This window comes from Chrysemys picta, chromosome 20 (genome assembly GCF_011386835.1).
Source record: "Chrysemys picta bellii isolate R12L10 chromosome 20, ASM1138683v2, whole genome shotgun sequence".
Classification (NCBI taxonomy): Eukaryota; Metazoa; Chordata; order Testudines; family Emydidae; genus Chrysemys; species Chrysemys picta.
This window is the reverse complement of record NC_088810.1, coordinates 15,634,137-15,651,409: the sequence shown is the minus strand read 5'-3', so window position 1 is coordinate 15,651,409 and position 17,273 is coordinate 15,634,137. Positions and strand designations below refer to the sequence as shown.

At 51.1% G+C, this 17,273-nt stretch overlaps 2 protein-coding genes across 2 annotated transcripts in view; both read left to right on the top strand.

The window, feature by feature from the left end:
- Window positions 1–17,273, top strand: part of LOC101948039 (junctional adhesion molecule A-like) — a 333,339-nt gene that overhangs the window by 94,682 nt on the left and 221,384 nt on the right. The window lies entirely within an intron of this gene.
- Window positions 202–13,143, top strand: LOC101945003 (intelectin-like protein). The gene is made up of 8 exons (XM_065573638.1): window positions 202–339; window positions 1,449–1,512; window positions 2,601–2,759; window positions 3,955–4,202; window positions 4,597–4,755; window positions 5,459–5,579; window positions 11,234–11,337; window positions 12,880–13,143. The coding sequence occupies exons 2-8, from the start codon at window positions 1,455–1,457 to the stop codon at window positions 13,030–13,032; spliced, it is 1,002 nt and encodes a 333-aa protein (XP_065429710.1). The 5' UTR covers window positions 202–339; window positions 1,449–1,454; the 3' UTR covers window positions 13,033–13,143.

Below are 17,273 nucleotides of genomic sequence, written 5' to 3'. Positions count from 1 at the left end.
TGATCAGTTGATAAGCCAGGCCTGCCAAGTGCTCGTATGTAAACATGGAGTTCTCTGGCTGGACTGGCAGGCGTAGCATTGGGGCATGAAGATGAAAGATGAACTAGATTTACCTGGTCTAGGTGTTCACTTGACACCTTCTCCCCAGCCCCCATGTGTACGGATAATGCTGGTGTTTGTTGGTTGTGTTTGCTTTTAAAAGGTCACTTTCGCTATTGGTGCCTTATTTAAGGCAGAGAGGTTGGTGCATCAGAGGAATTGCTCTGTCTCTCTGTGTGAAGAAGTTTCTGATACTGAAATCTGCAGCTGAAAACCTCAGACACTGGAACCACGGACCAGGTGAGTCCTCACCCTCTCTTCGGTGTGTTACATTGTGACTTAATGTGGAAGTTGTAATATGTTAACTTGGCAAAGAGACACTTTAAAAAGCCCAAGACATTGTTGGTTTCTCTACATCTGTAAAATGAGGATAACGCTACTGAGCTGCTCTGTAAAGTGCTTTGAGATCTACTCATGACAGCACTAGGCATTATTATTACACAGCATCAGCATGGGTCCGTCTGGCTCCCCAGCACCACAGAACACACGAACCTCAGTGCACTAATCCTCAGAGCACCCTGGTGAAGTAGGGACGATTCTCACCACTGGAGTCAGTGACGGGGAGAACTGAACCCAGCTGTACTGAATCTGAGCCTTAACAAGCCCCCTCTGCCTGCCTCTTGCACTGGGTAGCTGTGCTGCAGGGCCCTTTGGCTGGGCTCGTGAAGCTGTGGCCGTGCCGTGTGCAGGCAGGTTCCACAGCATGAGTGAAATGTGCTGGCATCAGTTCTGCTGCAAAGCAAGGAGAGAAACTCCTAGGAAAAGGGCTGAGATGGGACTTGGGTACCGATCCCCTCGCTTCCTTTCTCTGGACCTGATCCCAGCACCGACTGGGCCAGTGTGAGACATTCCACTGACTTCAATGGGCTTTAGGTTACGCCCTCTCTGCCTCAGTTTCCCCACCTGCAAAATGGGTATAATGAGACCTGTCCACCCTACAGGGGTGATGCGAGGCTCAGTTAGCAGAAGGAGTGCAGGGGAGGGCTTGTTCTGTGCACGTGATGCTACTTGGTTTCCTCCCGGTGTGCAGGCACCATGGTCCCCGGTGCTCCCCTCCCAGCCCGGCTCCATTGAGCTTCCCACCCCATAAGCCCATCACTGAGCCCTCAAGAAGGAAACTGCTCTAAGGATGTCACTGCAAGGCCATCCCCACTCAGAAAAACCACCATAGAACTCAAGGGCTGCAGGGTCTCGAACTTTCCTCTGGGTTGTTAGTGCCATGGGCAGGTTATGCAGAGAGTCAGCGCAGCCCTGGGAGCAGGAAGATTTGGGGAGGAGCCCTCACCCCCGCCCCCCCCCCCCCAGCCTGGCTATTAACCAGCTGATCTACTGTTTTTCCTGCTGCAAAGTCAACAATGAAACAATTCGCTCTCCTGCTGCTCCTCATCCACGTGACCAGGGGCCGCCCTTGCGGTAAGTGGCTTTTTATTCTCCTCTTCCTAGAAATAATTCTGCCAAACCCTAAGGCAGCCTCCTGCCAACCAGAACTTACCCTGAATTAGCTGCAATGATTTTCTTCTGTCCGTGTTCCAGGGCCAAGGTTTTCAAAGATGGGTGCCTAGGGGTATTATTAATTATTGTGATAGCACCTAGGTGCCCCAGTTCTGGACCAGGACCCCATGGTGCTAGGCGCTGTCCACTATCTATTAGGTGTATTACGGTAGTGCCTAGGTGCCCCTGTTCTGGACCAGGATCCCGTGGTGCTAGGTGCTGTACATTATCTATTAGGTGTATTATGGTAGTGCCTAGGTGCTCCCACTAAAGCCCCTATTTGTAATTCTCAAACTTATAAAGATCTTCCGCTACTGATTCAGGGGTGTGAAATAGTTTTTAGATGTACCTCTTATTAAAAGCATCAGTTCTACTTTATATATAGACAGGTGTGTGTGTGTGTGTGTGTGTGTGTGTGTGTGTGTGTCTTTGTGCGATTGTTTGTAGGGGGAGGTTTTCTATGACAGAACAAGGAGCAATGGTCTCAAGTTGCAGTGGGGGAGGTCCAGGTTGGATATTAGGAAACACTATTTCGCTAGGAGGGTGGTGACGCACTGGAATGCGTTACCTAGGGAGGTGGTGGAGTCTCCTTTCTTGGAGGTTTTTAAGGCCCGGCTTGACAAAGCCCTGGCTGGGATGATTTAGTTGGGAATTGGTCCTGCTTTGAGCAGGGGGTTGGACTAGATGACCTCCTGAGGTCCCTTCCAACCCTGATATTCTATGATTCTATGTTTTTGTGTGTCTGAGTTTGTGTTTCTTTGTGGCTGTGTGTGATTGTGTGGGTGGTTGTGTGGCTGTGTGTGTCTCGGTGTTGTGTATGATGGGGGGGCTGTATATGTTCAGTTTTGTGTGTGTGTGTGCTTTTGTGTGTGTCGTGGTTAGTGTATGGAATGTCACTCTCCCAGTGGCTTTCCCATGACTTGGGATCTCTGCACTGAGGGCTCTGCCCCCCTGGCCACATAAAAGGTAACCGATGGAAACTCCTAACCCTACCTCACCCTGCTGTGCAGATGGGAGCGGGGGTGGTGCTGCACTGAAGCTCGCCATCCGCGACCTGCTGGAAAAGTGGGAGGACACGTACGTCAGCCCGAGCCCCCAGAGTAACCAGACCTACCAGAGCCTACCCCGCAGCTGCAAGCAAATTAAAGCCACCCAGATCAGGGCTGTAGGTGAGTGCGGAGGCGGCATCCCTTGATCGTCAGAAGCTGCTTTGCTTCTGTCGGGTGCCTGCTCCAGACCAATGTAAAGGCCAGAGCTGGGTCCAGTCTGTTCAGATGCACCCGGGCATCTCTGGGCTGGCAGCAGGGACACCTGCCCATTCATGGCCACTGGGGGCAATCGCATTACCAGGGCTGGCTCATTCTGAATACATCCAGGGGCTGATTCCAGCAGGGCTGGGACTGACAATGAGCAGGGGCCCTTTGACTGGTGCGAACCGGGGGAGCGCTGTGTGCCAAGCACACGTGCCGGGGGCCCTCCTGTTACCCGCACAACATTCTCTGTCCCTTGCACACTCTAGGGCATCCCACCTCTACCTAGAGCCTAGGACTCCAGGTTAATTTAGGCACCCCCACCCTTTCCCAGTTCCTAGGGCTCCAGGCGAAGGGCACCTAACTTTACCCCTCAGTGGGCGGTAGATTCTTTGCCTGACTCTGTTCCACCCATTGTTCTGCCCCCAGACCGAGTCACCGCAGGCTCAGGCCCAAAAGAGGGACACAGCGCAGGGACACAGACAACAGGAGGGGCAGGGGGCTCTGAATGAGCCCTGGGGCCTTTCCTGAGCACAAATGGCCCCCGGGCCTGATTCTCGGTTACACTTAGGCCTGGTCTGCGCACGGCATCTGTGCCGGTGTCACTGTGACGGGTCGGGGGATGGGTTTTCCTGATATATTGATACCAATCCACCCCCAGAACACAGTTGTACTGGGAGAAAGGTGCCTTAGACAGGGATAGCCGATTTCCCTCCTCATGGGAATGGCTATCCCTGTATAAAGCTCCTTTAAGCCAGTATAAATTGTGTCCACACTAAGGAGTTGTAGCGCTGTAACTACACCGGTATCATTAATGTGCTACAGCTTGTGTGTGGAAAGGCTCAGGCCCCGTCCTCTGGGAGTCCCTGTAATTTGCACTCACTTCCCGCTGCCTAGGGGGCTTTAGTGTCCCTGGGAATCAGGCCGCTCTGTCCTGGGATGCAGGGGCACGTCCTGCTCCAGTGACTCCGGGTTTGCCCCCTGCTGCAGCGCACTAGAAGCTCCTCACCTGGGCGTTTTCCATTTAATGGCTGGCTCCGAGAGGGCCCTGCCCCTTTCCCCGGCCCTGGCTGACCAGCTCGGTGCTCCTCCCTTCCCGCCCCGTCCCCTGCAGATGGGATTTACACCCTGCGCACCGAGAACGGCGAGACCTACCAGACCTTCTGTGATATGACCACCAAGGGGGGCGGCTGGACCCTGGTGGCCAGCGTGCACGAGAACAATGCCTACGGCAAGTGCACCAATGGCGATCGCTGGTCCAGCCAGCAGGGAAACAATGTCAACTACCCAGAGGGAGAAGGCAACTGGGCCAATTACAACACCTTCGGCTCTGCAGTGGGCTCCACCAGCGATGACTACAAGGTGGGGTCCCCTTCTCCATGGCCAATAGCTACCTGCTGGGGAGAGAGGGTGCGTTAGAATGTGGGTGAATGCACATGGGCAGGTGGGAGACATGGGCATGGGGGTTAAATGGGGGGATGGTCCAGAGGTCAAGGTGCTAGCCAAGGGCTTGGAAGTCCTGGGTTCCATTTCCTGCCCTGCCACAAGCCCCCTGTGTGACCTAGGGCAAGTCACCTAGTCTCTGTGCCTCGGTTCTCCCCTGTACAATGGGGAATTGTGCTTCTCTGCTTTGTGGGGCGAGTGTCAGGATGCATATACCACAGCTGGGGAGGTGCCCGGATGCCCCGGTGATGGGGGGGCCGGTTAAGTACCAGGGATGTGGCTGAGAGGTTTCAACTGGGTCCTCACTTTTCAGAACCCTGGTTATTACGATCTTCAAGCCCAGGACCTGTCTGTGTGGCACGTAACCAACAAGACGCCCCTGAAGGAATGGAAGAACAGGTCCATCCTGAGGTACCACACCGAGACTGGCTTCCTGCCCTCAGAGGGGGGGAACCTCCTCAGACTCTACCAGGTGATGGCACTGGGCTGGGGGCTTTGGAGGGGCGTGTGCAGGAGGGACCGGGTGGCTCTGCTGGGGGGCCAGGGGCCTATAATGGGACACAGAGCTCTCAACCAATTGCTGGCATTCACATCCCAAACCAGCCACTGCCTTGGCACTGATGTGCTGGCAGACTCAGCAGAGAGGCTGAGCGGCCCACGGAGACTGACCCCACCTCATGCCCTGGAGATGGGGGGGCCTTTGGACATAATTCTTTGGTGCTAGGCCAAGCCCTCGACCCACCCTTGAGCCCCAGCTTTGGGGTTCAGGCATCCTAGCAGGGGCATCTCCGCAGGGCTGGGGGTGGGGGGGAAACAATGCTGGACACATGCTGATCCTCACCTATTATCATTTACTGCCCGCATTGTGGCAGGTCCTAGTGAACCCCCCGCAGACCAGGGCCCCACGGTGCTAGGTGCTGCATGGATCCAGAACACAACAGTCCCTGCCCCAAACAGTCTGTGATAAATCCACCCCAAGGGGCACCTTGACATGCCAGATTTCCCTGCCCACTGCTGGGGTCACTGTGCCCCAGGGCTGGCCTGTGTGGGAGGCGGCACTGACTGAACTAATCACCCAGCGAGCATGTGTCACTGAAGCTGCCTCGTCTGTGCTGCAGCTGCCCTGCCACAGGGACAGAAACTAACACTGGATTCTCGCTGCGTTTGTCTCCCAGAAATACCCAGTGAAATACGGCGCTGGCGTCTGCAAGACCAACAATGGCCCCGCCGTGCCCATCATCTACGACTATGGCGATGCCCAGCAAACTGCCAGCTATTACGCGCCAGCTGCCCGAAGTAAGTCTGCCGTGAGCGTGCGGGTTCTGCCTCTCCACCTGTACAGACCAACCCTGTCCTTCCAGTCTGAACGACCTTCGTTTTAGAGACAGGGCAAACGATTACATGAGAGAGAGGATATGGACAATCCCCAGGAGAGCGCATGGTGTGTGTTCTCCACTTTAACATGCTACATGGCAACTGAACACAAAAGGGCTCTGGCATGGGGTGGTCTGTGATACCTGGTGAGGGTGTGGCCAGAAGAGAGGACAGCAGGAAGTGGAGACTGAGGAAAGAGGTGGTCTGGAGTTTCCAATCTCTGGGAAAGGAGCCAAGGAGAAGAGGCAGGAGGGGGCTTATTCCCTAAAGCTGGCCCTGAAGGGTGGTGGCAGCAAGGGTGGAGGAGATGCCTGTGAGAAGGACCCTTCCCCTCCCCCCTGCACCCGACAGACAGACCAGGGATAAGGACCCAGCCTGGGGAGAGCCAGACCAGGACAAGCCCTGAGAGTCAGCAGGGTGACCGAAGGAGCCCTTCCCCATCCCAGACTGGGGAAATCTCCAGCTGGGGAATGAGGCAGCGGCTGCACTGGCAGCTCATGCCAGAGGGGTGTTTTGAGATCGTGGCACTACCCAGGGCTCCTGGGAACTGAAAGGTGCAGTGCACCAAAGACACACGCAGAACAGTGACAGAGCTACGGTTCGCCCAGCTGTGACGGGACAACTGCCCAGCTCCTGTGTGGGAATGGAATTAGAACGTAAGAACCTAACAATGGCCATACTGGACAGGCCAATGGTCCATCGAACCCAGTATCCTGTCTTCCGACAGAGGCCAATGCCAGGTGCTCCAGAGGGAATGAACAGAACAGGGAATGATCAAGTGATCCATCCCCTGTCGCCCATTCCCAGCTTCTGGCAAACAGAGGCTGGGGACACCATCCCATAGAATCATAGAATATTAGGGTTGGAAGAGACCTCAGGAGGTCATCCAGTCCAACCCCCTGCTCAAAGCAGGACCAATCCCAACTAAATCATCCCAGCCAGGGTTTTGTCAAGCCGGGCCTTAAAAACCTCTAAGGATGGAGAGTCCACTACCTCCCTAGGTAACCCATTCCAGTGCTTCACCACCCTCCTAGTGAAATAGTGTTTCCTAATATCCAACCTAGACCTCTCCCACTGCAACTTGAGACCATTACTCCTTGTTCTGCCATCTGCCACCACTGAGAACAGCCGAGCTCCATCCTCTTTGGAACCTCCCTTCAGGTAGTTGAAGGCTGCTATCAAATCCCCCCTCACTCTTCTCTTCTGCAGACTAAATAAGCCCAGTTCCCTCAGTCTCTCCTCATAAGTCATGTGCCCCAGCCCCCTAATCATTTTCGTTGCCCTCCGCTGGACTCTCCCCAATTTGTCCACATCCTTTCTGTAGTGGGGGACCCAAAACTAGATGCAATACTCCAGATATGGCCTCACTAGTGCCGAATAGAGGGGAATAATCACGTCCCACGATCTGCTGGCAATGATCCTACTAATGCAGCCCAATATGCCGTTGGCCTTCTTGGCAACAAGGGCACACTGCTGACTCATATCCAGCTTCTCATTCACTGTAATCCCCAGGTCCTTTTCTGCAGAACTGCCGCTTAGCCAGTCGGTCCCCAGTTTGTAACAGTGCATGGGATTCTTCCATCTTAAGTGCAGGACTCTGCACTTGTCCTTGTTGAACCTGATCCAATTTCTTTTGGCCCAATCCTCCAATTTGTCCAGGTTACTCTGGACCCTATCCCTACCCTCCAGCACATCTACCTCTCCCCCCAGCTTAGTGTCATCTGCAAACTTGCTGAGGGTGCAATCCATCCCATCATCCACATCATTAATGAAAATGTTGAACAAAACCACCCCATGACCTACCTCTAGGGCACTCCGCTTGATACCGGCTGCTAACTAGACATTGAGCCGTTGATCACTACCCATTAAGCCCAACGATCTAGCCAGCTTTCTATCTACCTTATAGTCCATTCATCCAATCCATACTTTTTTAACTTGCTGGCAGGGCCGACTTTGGCTTTTTGGCTGCCCCAAGCAAAAAAAAAAACAAAAAAAAACCGGGGCGGCCAGAACGGCAGAGCAAAAAACCAAAAAAACCTGCGGCGCGGCCGGAGCGCGGGTGCAGGGGGACCGGCTGGGGGGGGAAGAGGGAGTGGGCAGGAGAGAGAGAGAAGGGAGCGGCCAGGGCTACAGCAGGGGCGCTGCCACACGACCCCTCCCGCTGGGCCGCCTCCTGCCGCTAGGGCTCTGCTCCGGTCGGCGGGGAAGGAAGGAAGAGGACTGCCCTGCAGGGCGCTCCGGTCCTCCATGCCGCCGCCCCCTACAGGGCGGCCGGAGCAGAACAACAACAACAAAAAAGCGGCCGTGCCACCCTAGGATTGGGCAGAATGCTGCCTCGAACAATCTGCCGCCCCAAGCACCAGCTTGCTCAGCTGGTGCCTGGAGCCGGCCCTGCTTGCTGGCAAGAATACTATGGGAGACCATATCAAAAGCTTTGCTAAAGTCAAGATACATCACGTCCACTGCTTTCCCCATATCCACAGAGCCAGTTATCTCCTCATAGAAGGCAATCAGGTTGGTCAGGCATGACTTGCCCTTGGTGAATCCATGTTGACTGTTCCTGATCACCTTCCTCTCCTCCAAGTGCTTCAAAATGGATTCCCTGAGGACCTGCTCCATGATATTTCCCTACCCATCCTGGCTAATAGCCATTGATGGATCTATCCTCCATGAACTTATCTAGCTGTTTTTTGAGCCCTGTTATAATCTTGGCTTTCACATTCTCCGAGAAAGAGTTCCACAGGTTGACTCTGTGTTGTGTGAAGAAATACTTCCTTTTGTTTTAAACCTATTGCCTATTAATTCCATTTGGTGACCCCTAGCTCTTGTGTTATGAGGAATAAATAATACTTCCTTATTCACTTTCTCCACACCAGTCAAGATTTTATAGACCTCTATCATATCACCCCTTAGCCGTCTCTTTTCCAAGCTGAAAAGTCCCAGTCTTATTAATCTCCCCTCATACGGAAGCTGTTCCAAACCCCTAATCATTTTTGTTGCTCTTTTCTGTACCGTTTCCAATTCCAGAATAAATGTTTTGAGATAGGGCAACCACATCCGCACGCAGTTGTGACGGGTTGGATCACAGAAACCCCCTTGGGAGCTGCCACCTAATGTACCAAGACTACTTCTATTCCTGTTTTCTCTGCCAGCTCAGGACTCCAGCACCCAGTCTTGCTGGGCCAGACACTTCAGTCTGCTCCAACACAGACCCAGGGTCTGAATCACTTGCCCCAAAGCTGCAAGTTTACCTGAAAACAGCTTACAGAAGTGTGCTTGCCTTTAGCACTCAGATGCCCAACTCCCAATGGGGTCTAAACCCAGATAAATCCGTTTTACCCTGCATAAAGCTTATGCAGGGCAAACTCATAAATTGTTCGCCCTCTATAACACTGATAGAGAGAGATGCACAGTTGTTTGCTCCCCCAGGTATTAATACATACTCTGAGTAAATTATTAAATAAAAAGTGATTTTATTAAATACAGAAAATAGGATTTAAGTGGTTCCAAGCAATAACAGACAGAACAAAGTAAGTCACCAAGCAAAATAAAATAAAATGCGCAACTCTATGTCTAATCAAACTGAACACAGATAATCTCACCTTCAGAGATGCTTCAGTAAGTTTTTTCTCAGACTGGACACCTTCCAGGCCTGGGCACAATTCTTTCCCCTGGAACACCTCTTGTTCCAGCTCAGGTGATAGCTAGGGGATTCTTCATGATGGCTCCTCTCCCCCTCTGTTCTCTTCCAACCCTTTATATATTTTTTGCATAAGGCGGGAACCCTTTGTCCCTCTGGATTTCCACCCCCTCTCACTGGAAAAGCACCCAGGTTAAAGATGGATTCCAGGTCAGGTGACATGATCACATGTCACTGCAAGACTTCATTACCCACTTGCCAGCACACACATATACAGGAAGACTCACAGGTAAACACAGCCATGTGCAGACAATGGTCCTGGTTAATGGGAGTTATCAAGATTCCAAACCACTATTAATGGCCCACACTTTGCATAATTACAATAGGCCCTCAGAGTTATATTTCATATTTCTAGTTTCAGATACAAGAGTGATACATTTCTACAAATAGGATGAGCACACTCAGTAGATTATAAGCTTTGTAATGATACCTTACAAGAGGTATCATTCTTTTGCATGAAGCATATTCCAGTTACATTATATTCACTTCTTATTATGTTTTTATAAGACCATATAGACTGCACAACGTCACAGCAGTATTCAAGATGTGGGCGAACCATGGATTTATATAGAGGCAATATATTTTCTGTCTTCTTATCTATCCCCTTCCTAATGAGTCCCAACATTCTGTTCGCTTTTTTGGACGGCTGCTGCAGACTGAGCAGATGTTTTCAGAGAACTATGCACAATGACGCCAAGATTTCTTTCTTGAGTGGTAACAGCTAATATAGACTCCATCATTTTATATGTGTAGTTGAGATTATGTTTTCCAATGTGCATTACTTTGGATTTATCAGCATTGAATTTCATCTGCCATTTTGTTGCCCAGTCATCCAATTTTGTGTGGTCCCTTTGTAACTCTTCACAGTCTGCTTTGGACTTAAGTATCTTGAGTAGTTTTGTATCAGCTGCAATTTTGCCACCTCACTGTTTACCCCTTTGTTGAGATAATTTATGAATATGTTGAACAGCACTGGTCCCAGTACAGATCCCTGGGGGAGCCACTAGTTACCTCTATTTACTATTTACCAGTCTGAAAACAGACCATTTATTTCTACCTTTTGTTTCCTATCTTTTAACCAATTACTAATCAGTGAGAGTACCTTCCTTCTTATCCCACGACTGCTTACTTTGCCTAAGAGCCTTTGTTGAGGGAACTTGTCAAAGGCTTTCTGAAAATCTAAGTACACTATATCCACTAGATCTACCTTGTCCACAAGCTTGTTAACCCCTTCAAAGAATTCTAGTAGATTAGCGAGGCATGATTTCCCTTTACAAAAACCATGTTGACTCTTCCCAACAAATTGTGTTCATCTATGCATCTGATAATTCTATTCTTTACTATAGTTTTAACCAATTTGCCTGGTATTGAAATTAGGTTTACCAGCCTGTAATTGCCAGGATTGCCTATGGAGTCTTAAAAAAAAATTGGTGTCACATTAGCTATCTTCCAGTCATCTGGTACATTTAAACGATAGGTTACATACCAGAGTTGGTAGTTCTGCAATTTCACGTGAATTCCTTCAGAACTCTTGGGTGATACCATCTGGTCCTAGTGACTTATTACTGTTTAATTTATCAATTTGTTCCAAAACCTCCCTAATGACAGCTAAATCTGGGACAGTTCCTCAGATTTGTCACCTAAAAAGAATGGTTCAGGTTTGGGAATCTCCTGCATATTCTCAGCCGTGAAGACCGATGCAAATAATTCATTTAGTTTCTCTGCCATGGCCTAGTCAGGAGTTCCAGATCCTTAATCATTCCCAGTTCACACACAGGAACTTAACGAAGGGGCTTGGCTGGGATCAGAGCTCTGTCACTTCTCTCCACCTGTCCATGGCAAACAATGGTTCTGACCTCCCCTTTTCTGTCACCAGCTGAATTCGTCCCCGGCTACATCCAGTTCCGCGTATTTAATACTGACAAGGCGGCCATGGCTCTGTGTGCTGGGGTGAAAGTCACCGGCTGTAACACCGAGCATGTGAGTATCTGACCAGAGTGGGATTAGGGTTGGAGCAGGGTCCAGGATGAGTGGCGGGCTGGAGTGGAGCGAATAATCTGAAGTCCCCACCACCATTTTTTTGTGTCAACCCAAAATGGATGAAAACCCCAAATAGTTGTGGTGGGTCAAACAAAATATTGTATTTGACTCAAAGCAGCCTGGCATTTTTCATTTTTGTTGTTGTTGTTTCTTTTTTTGTGTATTTCTCCCCATTTTTAAAAATAATAAAATAGCTAAATATTCAAACCAAATATTCATTCTCTCTCTCTCTCTCTCTCTCTCTCTCTCTCTCTCTCTCACACACACACACACACACACACACACACACACACACACACACACACACACACACACACACACACACACACACACGTTGAACCTTACTTCGGAAATAGTTTTGGTCGACCCAAAACTGCATTTTTCAGCAGAAGTTGTGTGTCCAGCTCTGCTGATGAGCTGTGGAGCCACCTAGTGTCACTGTTGGAGCTCACTGCCTGCGCAAAGACTCTTTTTTTACCTCTGCACTGCCACAGGGAGGGTTCAGCTGTGCCCATGCAGGCAATCACCCCCCAGGGGAGTGTAGGGGCTGCTGATGTTATTTCTGTCCTTTGGGGTTCCATCAAGGGAGGACCAGCTCACAGGAGCCCTGTTGTCAGAAGCTGCTGGGGATACGGGGGTGGATGTGCTGAATCAGTGTATTTTCTGGTGCACTGGGGGACCATTTCAGTTCTAGGGGGAAAGGGCCTTTCTAATTTCTAATTGGCAGTAGCAGGAGCTTGGAGTCGTGAGTTGAGTCCATATGTCCAGATATTGCAGTTCAAGGAGGGGGATAATGCCTGGCCTTTCACTAACTGCCTATCCAGTCCTCTCCATCAGTCTGTGTTTAGCCACTGAGCAGGATTCAAACAAGGACGGGCTAGGAGAACACATGATAGTCAGGGTTATATCGTGAGGTCTTTGGAGCAGGGACTGTCTCTCTCTTGTGTCTGTACAGCGCCTAGTGTCAGGGGTCCTGGGCCATGGCTGGGGCTTCTAGGTGCTATCGTAATACACCTAATAACTAATGTACAGCGCCTAGCACCAGGGTTCTGGGCCATGGATGGCTGGGGGCTCTGAGATTTAATGCAAACAATAAATACTAAAAATAAAAACCCAATGGCCCAAAGCCTCCTGGCCCTGCCCCTTGTGCAGACGTTCACACCAGCGCTAAAGGAGCTGTCATCTGGGGGCCCTTTGCACCAAGCTAAGCGACTGCACAAGAGTCAGGGCAATGGAGAGTCTGGTCCCAAGAGTTAGGAAGAGATTTAAATGTTCATGCTTCAGGGCCTTAGTTGGCCTCTGACTCGGGGGGTGGGGTGGTCAGGAGGTAACTTTCTCTGGGGACAGATTATTCGCCAACTGGCCATTGCAGGGTTTCTTGTGGTTTCCTGTGAAGCAGCTGGCACTGGCCTGGAGACAGGAGAGCGGCTAGATGGGCCCCTGCTCTGCTCCCATCTGGCAATTCCTTTGTTCTCTCCTCAGCACTGCATAGGTGGAGGAGGGTTCTTCCCAGAAGGGAACCCGGTTCAGTGCGGCGATTTCCCTGCCTTTGCCTGGGATGGCTATGGAACCCATCAGCAGTGGAGCGTATCCAAGGAGATGATTGAATCCGCAGTGCTGCTGTTCTACCGCTGAGTCCGGAAAGGCTGGCGTGACCCAGTGAACGACGCTGCTTCACTCCAGCCGGAGCTACTCCCTGGCTTTGAACTCAGACGTCTGCCATGCAAATAAAGAATGTGAAGTGGGCTGGGGTCTTGGTGTGATTTGCTCCCCTTGCGACTGAGAGGCCTGCAGGGCTCTCAGCACCAGTCAGAATGAGACGCTTCTGTCATTATTTGTAATTATTTACGGTTAGCAGTAACAGGAGCACTGGGTGTTATTATGTGGTGATTTTCCTCTGTCAATCTCAAAGCACTTTACAAAGCAGGTCTGTAGCATTATTCCCATTTTAGATGGGGAAACTGAGGCACAGGGAGGTGACGTGATTTGCCCAAGGTCACCCAGCAGGCCAGTAGCACAGTAGCAGGTCTCCTGAGTCTAGTCTAGTGCTTCATCCCTTGCCCCCCCCTTCTCTAGTCGTAGTTGCTAGGACCACCTATGATTAATATTCCCCACCATGTCCCATTCTAAAACTCTGTTTTCATTGCTTATAATTTTGCCAAACTTCAACCCTTTGGGCTGGAATTTCCCTGGTGGGGCTCTGCCCCAGCTGAATTTCTTTCTTTTCTTTTAACTCAGCTGAAAGGGCTCAGCTGATACCCAGAACAGTGTTTTGTCCATGTTTAAAAAAAAAAAAAATGCTGGCAATCTTGTCTTGAAAGCTGTCCCCTACCTGCCCCCAAACACTGGAGCAGTGACTTGAAATTTCTGCCTCAAAAAACGACCAACCTGGCTTAGGTGCCTCCCTCCAGCCCGGAGTTAGGCGTCTAAATCCCTTTGAGGGGCGGGGCTTAGGTTTTCCTCAGCAGCAGCCTAAGGTGCATTGCACCCCCACGGCGCCACCTGGTGGAGGGCAGAGGGGAACATTTCCACCCAGAGTCAATCCTGTTCCCCACCCCTCTGGAGGGGTGTCACTCTGGAATACAGGGAGATGGCTCTGCCCCAGCCTCCAGTGTAGGGTGACCAGAGAGCAAGTGTGAAAAATCGGGACAGGGGGTGGGAGGGGTAATAGGTGCCTATATAAGAAAAAGCCCCCCAAAATCGGGACTGTCCCTATAAAATCGGGACATCTGGTCACCCTACTCCAGTGGCACAAGGAATTGGGATCTTCCTGGTAGGGCCCAACACCAGGCTGTGCCGTAGAGATTTTCCGAACAAATAAATTGACGCTGCCCCGATTTTCCTTTTCTGCTGCTATCACTTTAAGGCTGGAATGTGAACCCGAAGATCTGAGTGGAAGAGGCGAATCCTGCCTCAGAGGCCTCCCCTGTCAGTGGGACTGGGACGGTTCTGCTGAGCAAGGGTGGCAGGAACTGCGGGGTCTGGTGCAGGGGGTCTGTGAGCCTGGGAGTGCGGAGGGAGGGTCTGGAGGCAGGGCAGGGATGAGTGGATTTGTGACTAGAGGGATCCCTTGTGTGGCTGCCCTTCAGGCTGGTGGTAGGTCCCTGCAGTCCATGGCCTCAATTACTCAAGTTGGGGCCACTTGTGATCAGCTGAAAAGAAATTCTGCTCTATGGCAAGTCTGAGTCAGTGGAATACCGAATCCCTGTCTGATCTCTGCATCACTGTGGTATCTGAGTTGCTCCACTGACTGTGTTAATTAACAGATAATATGCAAAATCTCCATGTAAAGGGTTTAGTAATAGAAAGCAAGGAGACATTAGCAATGTCCTGCGTGAGATCCCAGCACAGCCAGACACATGGCACAAGTTTTGCTGATATGGGGACTGTGTAAAGAGTGTTTCACTGTGAAAAATAAAACTAATTTTTTAAAATTGATCCTTTTAAAACTATAATGTTGATTAAAAAAGATAAATACACACACACATACATAAAATTCCAGCTGGGTTTTAAGTCCCTCTTTGGGTTTGATATATGAGTATACAAACATCATAAACATAGTGTATTTAAATATATTACTCTATACCAGGGGTAGGCAACTATGGCACGTGTGCCGAAGGCAGCACGCGAGCTGATTTTCAGTGGCACTCACACTGCCCAGGTCCTGCCCACCTTAATTTTAAATGAAGCTTCTTAAATATTTTGAAACCTTATTTACTTTACATACAACAATAGTTGTGGATAGCTAGAATATCCAGAGTGAGCCTAGTTCTTGTGAACAAACATTCTGAAAGGGATCAAACCCTTGTGGTATAGAACAAACTATATTAGATTCAAGCAATGTTTCTCACCACATGCTTTCAGCAGAGTTACTGACCAAACTCTCAGCTCAGGAATCCTCCACCAGAGTCCAACACCTCCTTCCTTTTTCTCTTCAGGTACAGTAAATGTATTTTTTACATTTACTGAGAGAGAGAGAGGGGTGTTCCTTGAGGATGTTTGTCCATCCTTGTTATAGTTGCAGTCCCCCTCTTGAAAAACATTTCCAGCTGACCACTAGGAGACAGAGTCTATTTGGAAGGGTGTTCCCTGCTGCTTTTTTCACGTTGTTGAATTTACTTTGTTTTCTCTTCCTGCTTGATGACTCTGTTTACTGCTTAAATGCAAATTAGCAGAGCACATATTCCTTTGTTTAGGACAGACCCGTTTGCCAACTTCTGTTTGGGCAGGGCTGTGGGGTTTGGAACATGGCTTAATAACACCATAACAGGAAATCTTATAATATCACATATAATGAAGCCACACATATTTTACCAGGATGATGCTGACCAGCAAATTACAAGTTTTCAAATGATACCTTAAAAGACATGCCATGTACAAAATGGTTACAATAGCATGTAGGGTGTGATCACAAGGGCATATTCTGTCACAGTGGGGCACTGACGCACCCCACACATTGAGAAACGCGGGACTAAGGGTGTTGGTGAGTAGCTGGAGGACTAGAGCAGAAAGGGTATTGTGCTGCAAATTGGAGGCTGTGCGATCCAATGGGGAGTAGGAACCAGGAGAGCTGGGGGTTATTCCCAGCTCATCTGGAGACCTCAGGAAAGTTTCTTCCCTTCTCAGCAGGGCCGGCTCCAGGCACCAGCAAACCAAGCATGTGCTTGGGGCCGCAAATTTTCAGGGGCGGCATTCCAGCCAGCCTTTTTTTTTTTTTTCCCTCCCCTCTTTCTTTTCTTGGGGCGGCAAAAGCCTAGAACGGGACCTAGCAGCAGCAGCGCGTCCTATACGGGGGGTGCCCTGGGGCCGCTGCAGTTGGCGTCGGGGAGCAGCGTCCGCACCTTATGCCGGGTGGCCTCAGAGCGCGGGACACTCGGGCTGGGGACCGCCCCGTGGGGCGGACGGAGTCACCTGCAGGTGTCGCAGGGCGGCCGCCCCCCAGTGCCGCAGCCGGGGCTGGGCGAAGTGGCCCGAGCCACCCAGGGACTGTGGCAGGGCGGCCAAGAGCAGCAGCAGCAGCAGGGCCATAGTGGGGACCAGTGCCCGGGGCACTGCCGTGTGGGGCCCGCGTCCCGCACTCCGGGGCTATGCTGTCTCTGGGGCTGCCCTGCTCTGCCCTCCCAGGTCCCTGCCGGTCCTGGAGGTGGGAGCCCCGGCTGGAGGGACCCTGAGCTGAGGCGCGGCCTGGGAGCCCCCCTACTTACCCCGACCCTGCCAGCGCCAGACCGACTGGAGGCGAGGGGGAGTGGGCGGAGTCAGCACTGGTGGGGGGAAGCCCAGTGCTGGGGCAGCAGGGAGTGCGGGTGAGGTGGTGGGGAGAGCCCAGAGTTGGGGCGGCAGAGGGTGGGGGGGAGAGCCCAGCTCTGGGGTGGCAGGGAGGTGCGGGGGGAGCCTAGGGCTGGGGTGGGGGGCAGCTAACATTTTTTTTGCTTGGGGCGGCAAAAAACCTAGAGCGCACGGAGATCTGTGGATTAAAAAATGCTGTGCAAGAGTTCCTGCTTTAATCTGCTTCTTAGCAGTGAAAGATCTACAGAGCTCCGACATCCTTTGTGGCTTCATTGGGACAATTCATCTCCACCACCCGAACCAACACTCAGCGGCAGCATGCAAGGAATCAGTGATCAGTTGATAAGCCAGGCCTCCTAGGTGCTCGTGTGTAAATATGGAGTTCTCTGGCTGGACTGGCAGACGTAGCATTGGGGCATGAAGATGAAAGATGAACTAGATTTGACCTGGTCCAGGTGTTCACTTGACACCTTCTCCCCAGCCCCCATGTGTATGGATAATGCTGGTGTTTGTTGGTTGTGTTTGCTTTTAAAAGGTCACTTTCGCTATTGGTGCCTTATTTAAGGCAGAGAGGTTGGTGCATCAGAGGA

Bases quoted from the DNA above. Each gene is read 5' to 3' on its own strand.
- LOC101945003 (XM_065573638.1), top strand. From the start codon at position 1,455: ATGAAACAATTCGCTCTCCTGCTGCTCCTCATCCACGTGACCAGGGGC. The intron at 1,513-2,600 runs GTAAGTGGCTTT...CCTGCTGTGCAG, and splicing joins GACCAGGGGCCGCCCTTGCG to ATGGGAGCGGGGGTGGTGCT. The intron at 4,203-4,596 runs GTGGGGTCCCCT...CTCACTTTTCAG, and splicing joins CCACCAGCGATGACTACAAG to AACCCTGGTTATTACGATCT.